We start from the raw sequence: 12,227 nt of genomic DNA on the forward strand, positions 1-12,227 counted from the left end.
CTGATATTTATTTTTATATATAAAAATCGTGGTTTGTAAAGGGAGAATAGATTCTAAAATTAAATTTGAGAAAGTAGATGAATATAATGTCGTATCTTCTAATTAGGAATTTGCTGCTATAATTCTTAATTGTGTATATCATTTGGATTGAAAAAGTTAGAGTATTGGATTCGGTTGATGGAAGCCCAAAGCTTTACTTGCCTTCTTATCTGTGCCCTAATCTTATTTTAATTACGTGCTTTAGGTAGAATTTTCAGATTGTTGTCATGTTATAATTTGATCTTTTCTTTTAAGCTTGCATCTTGTTGTATTTCTTCTAACTCCCTATGGATCGACACCTTGAACTATACTATAATACTGCATACTAGTTTGAGGGTAATCATCGCATGTATTTCTTGTAGTGAAGTCGTGATACACCAGATGGCGTGTCGCGAAGGGTTGGATGGTTACGTAGTTAAGGAGCATAGAGCATGATGAAAAGTGCCGAAAATTGTGGAACAGTATCCTGGGCTAGTTGTGATGTAACTAGTAGTCCTAGTAACTAGTGTTACTGTATAGCCGTGTTATGTCTGGGAATACGTGTGAAGTGTCAGGAACTGTGGAACAGTGTCCTGGAATAGTTGTGTGTGACTGGTAGTCCCAGTGACGGGTGTCACCGTGTAGCAGTGTTATGGCTACTGTACGTATAAAGTGACAGAATGGTGTAAGAGTGGCGTAGCAGGAACGTGATAGGATGCCATGATGTGGCAAGAGTACACGAGGAGCCATACTTGTGATGGGCGAGGAGAGAAGTGATGTAACAGGATGCCTGGTGACTTGACAAGGTCACGGTGTAGTTTGGGAGTAGTCTCAAGCTATGTGATGTAACATAAGGTGTAGTTGTGAATAGACTCCAGCTGTGTTAAGTGTTGGATTGAACTTATAACGGGACAGGAAGTAGAAAGGGCCCTGCCAATCAAGTAAAGGAAGGTTGGTATCAGAGTATGGAGCCCACTTGTGTAAGGGCATTAGTGGACTATATGTTGCTCTTAGGTGATAAAAGGGATCAGGGTACATGTGTAATCGAGTTAGACACTTGTGCAGGACGGATTTACCATATGTAATGGTTAATCTATCCTAAGCATAGGTATACGATGTTTGAGCCTCAAAGTTGTCTTAAAGTCATGTGATATGATGCATGGATGAGGATGATGATGATGATGAGGAAGCGTAAGCTCAAATGTAGGAAGCAACGTGTGTATTGTCTAGGATTGAAATGCATGACTTAGTCTGCCTGAGTCATGCATTGGGATGAGGTTAATAAGAAGAATAAGAGGAAAGCACTCGAAGTGAATCATGGGGTTCACTCTAGTGGGTAAGCACTCGAAGTAGAACGTTAAGCTTGGAAAAGGTGACTTAAATAAGATCCTAGAAAGAGAAAACGTGATAAAGGAAAATATAGAAGACAAGAATAGATGGAGAGTGTCTCAATGAGGAAAGTCCAAGTGAAGTGTAGTTTATGTCTTCTAAGTTTAGTTGCTTATGCACTAGATTGAGAATAATGTCAAGGTTATGTGTATGCATATAGGTTGTCATCTGACACGCACATAAATGGACTGCATTATATGAGAATAGCGTGGAGTTCAAGTAAGTATTATGTTCATACTCTTCTAGAGTTTGCTAAAATGATATGAAATGAAAATGAAATGCTTTTCCTTTATGATGCTTTACGAGATGAAATGAAATGAGATTTTATGAAAAGTATGCTCAGTATAAGTGTTCAAAGGTATATGTATGTGATGACCTTCCCTAGCAACCCCTTTTTATGCAACCCAAGTATTAAGTCTATGCATGTGAATGGATGACTATACGTAGTATCTATTATCTTTATTTTCTATGAAACGAAACGTTGAGGTTTATGCCGTATGCTTTTAAATGATGTTTTAAAAAGGATGCCATGAACTAATGTTTTGAATGATGAATTGAAAGATGATGTTTAAGCTCAAACTTTTAAATAACGTTTTCCCATGAATGAACTGTTAAATGAAAATGACTGAATGAAAGGAAATGACTAAAAGGAAATGAATGTTTTAATGTATAAAAATATGTAATGGCCATGACTGAATGAATGATGGTACCAAAGGAATGGGCAGATTGCAATGACGGGTAAGTAGTACTAGTAGTGCACCCAGTGCTGCCCCTGACTGAAAGAGATTCCCAACCTGTGGCCACTGACAAAATCCAGGTCCAAAGGAAGACCGCTAACTCTAACACACGAGGCATAACAATGTGTACCAGCCAAATGAAAGTGATAAGAAAATGTACGTATGCATGCTTGAATTCTTTAAGAAATGAAGGCACTGACGGGAGAAATGTTTTAAGAAAGGAAAATCCCTTTTAAGAAAACTATGCTTAGTGATGTTTTCAAAATGAATATATGTCTTATGTACGTAAGTTATGTATAGAGTGATGAATGCATGAATAAAAACCTATGTTGCTATATTTTCACCGTATGAATTAATGCTTACTCAGTATTCGACTCATTTTAGTTTTTATGTATGCCCATTCCCCCACAAAACCTAAATGAGCAGAACGCGTCAGGACGAACATGGCTCAAAGGGAAGAGCACGGAAATTTAGGCATGAGAGTTTTAAATGTATGAGAGGCCTTTTTATTTTAAGTTTGCTGTTTTCCGTTGTAAACCTCTTTTATTCACAAAGCATGTTTTATATTATAATATACAGTCTTGCACCCTGGGAATGGAAGTACAAAGTTTTAAAAGGATCAGTAACTCTAGTCTCATTTTCTAAAATCATTTTCTAAAAAGTCCCACCACAAGGAAAGGGCTTTACAAAAAGAACCCATGAAATCTATACCCCGAACATCAAATAATTCCATCACTAAAATATTGTTTAAAGGCATCTCATGTTTCCTAGAAATCTTACCAACCCTTTGACAATAATCACATAAATTAACAAAATTAAAAGAGTCTTTAAAATTAGTTTGCCAATAAAACCCACATTGTAAAACTTTTGCTGCCCTTTTTGCTCCACCAAAGTGGCCGCCCTCTTCCAATGAGTGGCAGTGTCTGAGTATACTCTCCATCTTCTCTTCGGGCACACATCTCTTGATTATCTTGTTCGCACAATGCTGGTATAGAAAAGATTACTCCCAAAAACAATATTTCAAGTCGGAGAAGAATTCCTTTTGTTGATATGTCATCTCGGCCGGTAAAATTCTGGATACCAAATAATTTACCATGTCGGCATACCATGGAACTACTTGTATAACCATTAATTACTCGTCTAGGAAGGTCTCGTTAATTGGGAATTTCTCCTCACCCGCCACCCCTTTAAGCTCAAGACAAGATAAGTGGTCAGCCACTACATTTTCAGTATCTTTCTTATCTTTTATTTCCAAACCCTCTTCGACATCAAGTATTTAAGAGCTGAGCGATCGGTGTAGACGACCACCTTTGAACCTATCAAATAAGAACAAAATTTGTCAAAGGCAAACACAACTGCTGAAAATTCTTTTTTAGTAGTAGCATAATTAAGTTGAGCTTCCGCTACGGTCCAACTTGCATAATAAATAACATGACAAATTTTATCTTTTCTCTGCCCCAAAACAGCCCCTATAGCATAATCGCTAGCATCACACATTAATTCAAAAGGTAAATTCCAATCCGGTGATATAATGATAGGTGCTGAAATTAATTTATTTTTTAATGTTTTAAAAGCAGGCAAGCATTCATCAGAAAACTCAAACGAGTATCTTTAATCAACAGATTGCAAAACGGTTAAATAGTTTGAAAAAAATTCGTGATAAACTGATGATAATCCGGCGTGACCCAAGAAACATCTCACACCTTTCACATTGGTCAGTGGTGGGAGTTTGTCAATAAATTCTACCTTTCCTCAGTCGACCTCAATTCCCTTGAAGGAAATGCGGTGGTCGAGCATTATTCCCTCCTCAACCATGAAGTGGCATTTTTTCCAATTTAAAACAAGATTTGTCTCCTTGCATCTCTGCAAAACCAAAAATAAATTAGATAAGCAATTATCAAAAGAGTGACAAAAACTGAGAAGTCATCCATGAAGACTTCTTGTTGTTTTTCCACCATGTCCGAGAAGATGGACATCACGCATCTTTGGAAAATGGCTGACGCATTGCAAAGACCAAAAGGCATGCACCTATATGCAAAATTACCATAAGGACTGGTAAAAGTGGTATTCTCTTGATCCTCGGGTGCAATGTCTATTTGATTGTAATCGGAATATCCATCTAGAAAATATTAGTAAGTGTGGTCGGCAAGTCTTTCTAACATTTGATCAATAAAAGGTAAGGGAAAATGGCCTTTCCTAGTTGCATCATTCAGTCATTGATTGTCTATGCATACTCACCATCCAGTGATCGGACTTGTCAGTATAAGTTCATTGTTGTCATTCTTGATCATGGTTATCCCTCCTTTCTTTGGGACGACTTTCACTGGACTTACCGATGCACTATCTGAGATTGGATAAATGATCTCGGCATCTAAAAGCTTCATTATCTCTTTATGCACAACTTCTTGCATCGATGGATTCAATCTCCTCTGGGGTTGGACGATCGGTTTAAAATTATCCTCCATTAAAATCTTGTGCATACAAATTGAAGAACTAATTCCTTTGATGTTCGAGATGGTCCAACCCAAGGCCATCTTGTGTTCCCGCAGGACTCTTAGCAACTTCTTCTTCATCACTCAAGGAACTGTTAATGATAACTGGAAACGTGGAGTCCTTGCCTAAGAAAGCATACCTTAAATTTGATGGAAGCGGTTTGAGTTCAAGCCTGGGTGGTTCCATACTTGGAGATGTCGGCCGAGATAAATTTAGCTCTTCCACTTTCGGTTTTATTAAAGGAGAAAGGGATGGTGTAGCTTCCAAATAGTTCTCACACTCCCTAACCTCTTCATCTTCAGATTCAACAAAAGTAGAGTAGACATGCCTCAAGTGGTAACTTTGGAAATTCAGCTCCATAAGTCTCATTGGCCATGACCACGTCTCGGTCGCTTATTTAAAAACAGGTATGTACCGTGGAAGGGAATTCCATAGATTTAAATATATCAAAAGTGACACGCTCATCACCGACCCTCAAGATGAGTTTCCCTTGATGGACATTAATTAAAGTTCTCCCCATCGCAAGGAAAGGTCGGCCCAATATCAAAGGGATCTCCTTGTCCTCCTTCATATCGAGTACAACAAAGTCGGCCAGGAAGATGAAACTTATCAACTTTCACCAGTACGTCCTCACTGAGTCATTTTGGGTATTTAATAGATCTGTTCGCCAACTGTAGAGATATGGTAGTTGGCTTTGCTTCTCTAAGACCTAGTTTCCTAAAAACAGAGAGAGGCATTAGATTAATACTTGCCCCTAAGTCACATAAACCTTTATCAAAATATGAATTTTCTATAGTGCAAGGGATCGTGAAACTCCCTGGATCTTTCAACTTTGGTGGCAGCTTCTTTTGTAAAATTGCACTGCTCTTCTCAGTCATCATTACAATCTCATGCTCCTCCAACTTTCGCTTGTTTGATAATATATCTTTAAAAAATTTTGCATAGTTAGGCATTTGCTCTAAAGTTTCAATGAGAGGAATATTAATATGCAATTGCTAAAATATACTCAAAAATTTAGAGAACTGATTATCAATCTTATTTTTTCTTAATCTTTGCATAAAAGGAATTGGTGGATCATAAATTCAAGGAGAATAAGTTTCTAATATAAACTCCCTTGATTTCTTGGGTTTTGCATCCCCTTTATTTTCTTTAGTCTTCTCAGCTTGCTGGTCGATCACATCCCACTCTGCTTCTTTTACATCGGACTTAGCTTCCTTCATCTCAGATTCTATGTTTTTGGCAGCTTCTGCATCTCGGTCGGTATTTACTGCTTGTGGCTAGTCATATGCATGCCCACTTCTCAATGTTATGGCTTTGACATATTCCTTCGGATTGGTCACAATGTTGCTCAGTAAAGTCCCTATTGTCCTCTCGGTAAGCATGTTTGAAAGCTAACCGATTTGTACCTCAAGATTACATATTGAAGCTGAGTTATTTTGGATCACCATATCAGTCTTTTGCATGTAAGCCAAGTTGTTTTGGATCACCATATTAGTCTTTTGCATGTATTGCATAATTGTATCTTCAAGTGTCGGCTTCTTCTCTTGTTGTGGAAACTATTAAGGTGGTTTAGCCGGTACTTAGTTATTGCTACAAGAAAAGTTAGGGTGATTTCCCTATCCGGGATTGAACGTGTTTGATTAAGGATTGTTTTGACGTTGGAAATTGGACACGTAATGGGCTTGTTCATAACTCGGTTGGGCAAAAGGATTCCCCACTTGGCAATCTAGACTTGAATGATTTCCTGCGCAATGATCACAAACAATATTAGTTTGAATACGTTAACATCCATTTTACCTAGTTGTTTGGATATATTTGACAACTAGGCCGCAATTGCGGTCATAGAGTCAAGCTCAACGATGTTGGCCACCTTCTTTGGCATTGATCTCTCTGCGACACACTGATAGTTATTAGACATCAACTCTTCCAAAATTTCATATGCGGCTTCATGGATTTTATTCATTAATGCTCCTCCTGCGGCTGCATCAACCATAAATCGGTTTGTGGGTCCTAAACCATTATAAAATGTCTGTACTTGAAGCAAGGCTGGGAGGTCTTGATGTGGACACTTGCGCGATAAATCCTTGTATCTCTCCCATGCCTTATATAATGATTCACTCTCAAATTGGGAGAAGGTAGTGATATCATTCCTTATCTTCACTGTTTTGGCCGAAGGGAAATATTTTGCTAAGAATTTTTGTGGCAACTCCTCCCAAGTGGTGATGATGCCAGGCAGCAAAGAGTTCAACCAAGATTTTGATTTATTCCTAAGTGAGAAAGGAAAAAGTCTCAATTGAATCGTATCATCTGTCACTCCGTTGTGTTTAAAAGTATCACAAACTTCTAGGAAATTTACAATATGGACATTCGGATCCTCTTGTGACAACCCCCCAAACTGGACGGTTTGTTGAATCATTTGAATGATGGCCGGCTTGATCTCAAAGTTATTAGCTTGTATAATTGGCCGCCTTATACTAGATGTCGCCCATTCATAGAGGGCATAGTATAGTCTCTTAACAACTTGTGCTCCTGGTTGGCCATATTAAATTTAGATGCAGCGGCCTCTTTCTTTTTCTCTTTATTAATTCAACGTAAGGTTCTTTTAATCTCGGGATTGAAAAGTGTATGCTCTAATGATTTAGAATGGGACTTGCACTTCTAATTCCTGAAAAGAGAAAAAAATCAAACTAAGATCTAATTTAAATCAATAAAATAAAATCCACAGTAGTAAAAATCTATCTAGTATCAATATCAATAACAAATAACTAATCCCCGGCAATGGCAGCAAAAACTTGTTTGCATAAAATTATCTGCAAGTGTACAAAATCGTAACAAGTAGTAAAGTGTTTCTAAAGAAAAAAATTGTCGAACCCACATGAATTAATTATGCTATAGAGTACTTAAATTTACTAAATTAATTACTATTTTAAAAAAAAAATTGAAGAACAGATTATCTAAATTAAACAGAAGAAAATAGTATTAAAATTAAGATTTTAAGGATAATAAGAATAGATCTAGAGCGTTTAATTTCACCTAGCAAATCCCACACAATTTATTCTTTCTAGTTATAGAATCTCAATTATCCCAAGTGGATGATAAAAATTCCTTAACTATATAATATTTTCTCTCAAACAATACCAAAAATATCTCTACCTAATAACACCACATCCCTATGTGAATTTAAGTAATTGGAGACTCATTAAATTTTTTGGATTTTTCTCCAAAATCACACTAATCGCGGTAAAATTTATCTACTTCCGCTCAACTAATGGTGCTTAATCCTAGAGTTTTGATCACAAATCACCTCTCGATCTCATTGTGATTCAATAGATCAAACAATAATTAGTTAGAAAATTGCAAGCATTGAAGAAGGAATAAACACTCAATCATGGAAATATTGAAATAAAATAATTTAGAATATAAATTGTGTGTTCAATGCTAGACTACATCAAAGCTAAATTAATTCATAATGAAACTAAAAAGAAAAACAATAAAACTAGTGTTCTTCATTGGAATCAGTTGATGAAGCATGTAGCTCTTGCCTCTACTCTCTCAGATCTGCCTCCTTGAAAGAAACTTAAAGAATAAATTCTGGACTATTTTTACTCTAAAAATCAAACTCAGACCCCCTATTCATCTTACAAGATGGGATTAAATAGATGTCAAAACTCAAATCTGGAAATAAGATAAATGCGGCTACAATCTAGCCTAAAGGTTTGGAAAATAGTTTTTAAACATAAATGTTAATATAAAAGAAGATTATCCCAATAATAATAGGATTATCTAAAATGGAAGATTCAGTGATATGTGGCTTTTGAGGAGTTCAGGAAGATTTGGTGGTCAGCCAGCAGATTGATTGCAGAACTCGGAAGGGTCCCACTGGGTGGATGTCGTGTGCACTGAATATAACTGGTCTCCTCTACCGAGAGGAAAGACTCTCGACTGGGATGATAGAATCCTCTCGCCAACCTATTGAGCGGTGAAGCTACTCGCCTTTACTAGTTGTTGCCCACGATGTCGTTTAGGTTGGCCTTTTAAGTTAGTCGGTTAGACTAGTCGCCCAATCTAACTGCCCAGAACCTTATCGCCAAGTCTTCTCCCCAAAGAGGTAAAATATCTCGCTCATCAATTATGGACGCCATTGAGTCTCCTCGCCTAAATCTCATCCACTCTCTTCAGATCTCGTTACCTCTTGTCTGTCTAGATCCGTAGTCTCTTCTTTTGTACCAAAATGCTCTCCTTCCGCACAAAAACGTCTCATTCCTTCAAATCCAAGAAAAAAAAGAACAATATATAAAAATAAAATAAAATCAATAGATTTAAAGGAAAACCGATACTTTTCGTAAATAAAAGAGTGATAAAAATCAGATGAAAATAGCACTTATCAGCTGTAACCCCAGGTGATATCGATGTTGACGCATTAGAGGCTGAGAAAGCTGACGTCATCACTAGTAGTTTTCTTAAAATGTTGTTTATGCTTCGTTGTTAGCTTGCGTGTTAGAATTATTGTTATTTTGGGTAATGTTAAGTCTTTAAGGTTTGTAACTTGTACACTGTTTGATCCATCGAGTCCTAATTTTTTATGATTGTGGTATTAACGAGAGTTTAGTTCGGAAGCTGATTTGTTACTCAGGTAGTAAGAGTAACAATTCTCAATAGGATTATTATTGCTCATATCGATGTAGATATAGAATACCATATAGCAGTTAAAGGAAGGATATTGAAGGTTGATGAACTAGTATTCCGCAAATTTGGAGTTTATTTTGATTTTGAGGATCCAATGGAATTTGTATTCTGAAAAGTAAAGTGTTTGGGACAAGCTTTGGCCTTAGTAGGATTCATTTATTATAGTAGTTTTATCCAGCCGCCATTAAATGGTTTCTGCAAAGCATTGTCTTTGTGGATGCATAGATCGTCCTTATATTGGAGACTTTTATGTGAGGAGTAAAGTTTTGGTCTTGAGGATTTATGCGGACAGTAGAAACATATCCTTTTTTTAACGTCAGAATAAGAGGCAGCTCATGATGGATAGAAGAGCTATGCCAAATCACGAGAGAAAGTCTTGAGTTTAGGTTAATAGCTAATTGTTTATCAGGGTACCACCTAGGAGGAGGAACGATTCGTTTTTGTTATAAAGAAGTAAACTAGTCCTAGGTGAATAGGATTCCCAGAGGAAATAGAGAAGTGAATTCAGTTGTGTATCGATTAAATTCTTCCAAATTGACTGTGCTAATACTTGAAGTTTTAGATTTAGAGAGTATGCCAATACCACTTGACCTACTTTGTGGATGGATTCTAGTACAAATTGACGATTTGAGAGAGAGTTAAGGAATGGTAGAATCGCAGTGGCATATATATACATATAAATATATATATATATATATGTGGTGAATAACTCATTCAGCAGTAAGAAAAGTAATGATTTCACTTAAGTAATGATTTAGTATCATAGAAGGGTAGCGTAGAAGTCATTAAGTTTAGGCAGTGACCGTTGTGAGTGTTATACTTTTCTCTATTATGGTGGTAGTTATTTTGTGTAACCATGTGATGGTAATAGACAAGAATAGTGTGGACTAGGAGAGGAAGGTGTTGCCTCATGATGAATGTTACCTACCTCTACACTCAACTTCGTGGTTAGATCAGGAAAGCTTCAAAGAGAGGATGGCACGGGATGGAGCTGAGTACAGCAGAGCAATAGAAGGGCGTGTTGTAGCTACCAATATTAAGGCCTCGACGTCAGGATCATCAATGCCATCAACTAACCTTGAACATTTATTGGTAGAGGGTCAGGAGCAAGATAGCTGTGATGAAAAAGTCGTGCAGCACCTCGACCCAGGTCATTTGAGCAACGTGGCATATGATTCAGAGGACGACGTGTACAACTACTTACCCCAGCACACTATATCGATGGACTTCAATGCACCTCGACCAAAGCCGACCAGTGACGATTCGTCCAGTGATGGACAGTAGCTGTGGTGAGCAATATCTTCTCCTTATCGGGCTATTACATCCTCCCCTCCTAAAAAAATATTTCGGCTTATCAAGGTACCACCTAGGAGGAGGAATGATTCGTTTTAGTTATAAAGAAGTAAACTAGTCCTAGGTGGATAGGATTCCCAGAGGAAAAAGAGAAAGTGAATTCAGTTGTGTATGGATTAAATTCTTCCAAATTGAACTGCGCTGATACTTGAACTTTCAGATTTAGAGAATATACCGATACAACTTGACATACTTTGTGGAAGGATTCCAATACAAATTGACGATTTGAGAGAGAGTTAAGGAGTGGTAGAATCTCATTGGCATATATATACATATATATATATTTGTGGTGAATAATTCATTGAGCAGTAAGAAAAGTAGTGATTTCACTTAAGTAATGATTCAGTATCCTAGAAGGATAGCCTAGAAGTCATTAAGTTTAGGCATTGACCTTTGTGAGTGTTATACTTTTCTCTATTATGGTGGAAGTTATTTTGTGTAACCATGTAATGGTAATAGATAAGAATAGTGTGGACTAGGAGAGGAAATCGTTGCCTCATGATGAATGCAACCTACCTCTACACTCAACTACGTGGTTAGACCGGGATAGCTTCAATGCGAGGACGGAGCGAGATGGAGCCGAGTCTAGCAGAGCAATAGAAAGGCATGCCACGACTACCAATACTGAGCCCATAGCGTCATGATCATCTATGCCTTCAACTCACCGTGAACGTTTGCTAGTAGAGGGTCAGAAGCTAGATAGCAGTGATCAAAAGGTCGTGCAGTACCTTTACCCACGTCATTTGAGCAACGTGGCATATGATTCAGAGGACGACATGTACAATTACTTACCCCAACAACTATATCGATGGACATTGATGCACCTCGACCAGAGCCGACCAGTAACAATTCATCCAGCAATGGAAAGTAGGTTTGGTGAGCAATATCTTCTCTTTATCGGGCTATTAACCCCTCCCCTCCTCAAAAAAGATTTCGGCTTATCAGGGTACCACCTAGGAGGAGGAACGATTCGTTTTAGTTATAAAGAAGTAAACCAGTCCTAGGTGGATAGGATTCCCAAAGGAAATAGAGAAAGTGAATTCAGTTGTGTATCGATTAAGTTCTTCCAAATTGAACTTCGCTAATACTTGAAGTTTTAGATTTAGAGAGTCTGCCGGTAAGACTTGACATACTTTGTAGAATGATTCTAGTACAAATTGAAGATTCAAGAGAGAGAGAAGGAATGGTAGAATCTCAGTGGCATATATATACAAATATATATATATGGTGAATAATTCATTAAGTATTAAGAAAAGTAGTGATTTCACTTAGGTAATGATTATATATCCTAGAATTAAGTTTAGGCAGCGGACTTTGTGAGTGTTACACTTTTCTCTATTATGATGGTAGTTAATTTGTGTAACTATGTGATGGTAATAGATAAGAATAGTGTGGACTAGGAAAGGAAGTTGTTGCCTTATAATGAACATTACCTACCTCTACACTCGACTACATCGTTAGACCGGGATAGCTTCAAAGCAAGGATGGCACGGGTTTGAGCTATGTCCAGCAGAGCAATAGAAGGGCGTGCCTCGGCTACCAATACGAAGC

General features: G+C 37.4%; 1 protein-coding gene and 1 non-coding gene across 2 annotated transcripts; one reads left to right on the plus strand and one right to left on the minus strand.

The window, feature by feature from the left end:
* Window positions 1-3,412: 3,412 nt before the first annotated feature.
* LOC121258681 lies at window positions 3,413-4,528 on the minus strand. The gene is made up of 3 exons (XM_041160224.1): window positions 4,383-4,528; window positions 4,061-4,172; window positions 3,413-3,460 (listed from the first exon to the last, which is right to left on the minus strand). The coding sequence occupies exons 1-3, from the start codon at window positions 4,526-4,528 to the stop codon at window positions 3,413-3,415; spliced, it is 306 nt and encodes a 101-aa protein (XP_041016158.1).
* Window positions 4,529-6,688: 2,160 nt separating this feature from the next.
* On the plus strand, window positions 6,689-6,795 carry LOC121258920. Its single transcript, XR_005939471.1, has one exon. It is a non-coding gene; the product is annotated as a small nucleolar RNA R71 (small nucleolar RNA).
* The last annotated feature ends 5,432 nt before the right edge of the window (window positions 6,796-12,227 follow it).

Source organism: Juglans microcarpa x Juglans regia, chromosome 3S (genome assembly GCF_004785595.1).
Source record: "Juglans microcarpa x Juglans regia isolate MS1-56 chromosome 3S, Jm3101_v1.0, whole genome shotgun sequence".
NCBI classification, from domain to species: Eukaryota; Viridiplantae; Streptophyta; class Magnoliopsida; order Fagales; family Juglandaceae; genus Juglans; species Juglans microcarpa x Juglans regia.

Bases quoted from the DNA above. Each gene is read 5' to 3' on its own strand.
- LOC121258681 (XM_041160224.1), bottom strand. From the start codon at position 4,528: ATGAAGCTTTTAGATGCCGAGATCATTTATCCAATCTCAGATAGTGCA. The intron at 4,173-4,382 runs GTGAGTATGCAT...TTTTGCATATAG, and splicing joins ACAAGTCCGATCACTGGATG to GTGCATGCCTTTTGGTCTTT. The intron at 3,461-4,060 runs GTTTTTGTCACT...CTTATTTGATAG, and splicing joins TCTTCATGGATGACTTCTCA to GTTCAAAGGTGGTCGTCTAC.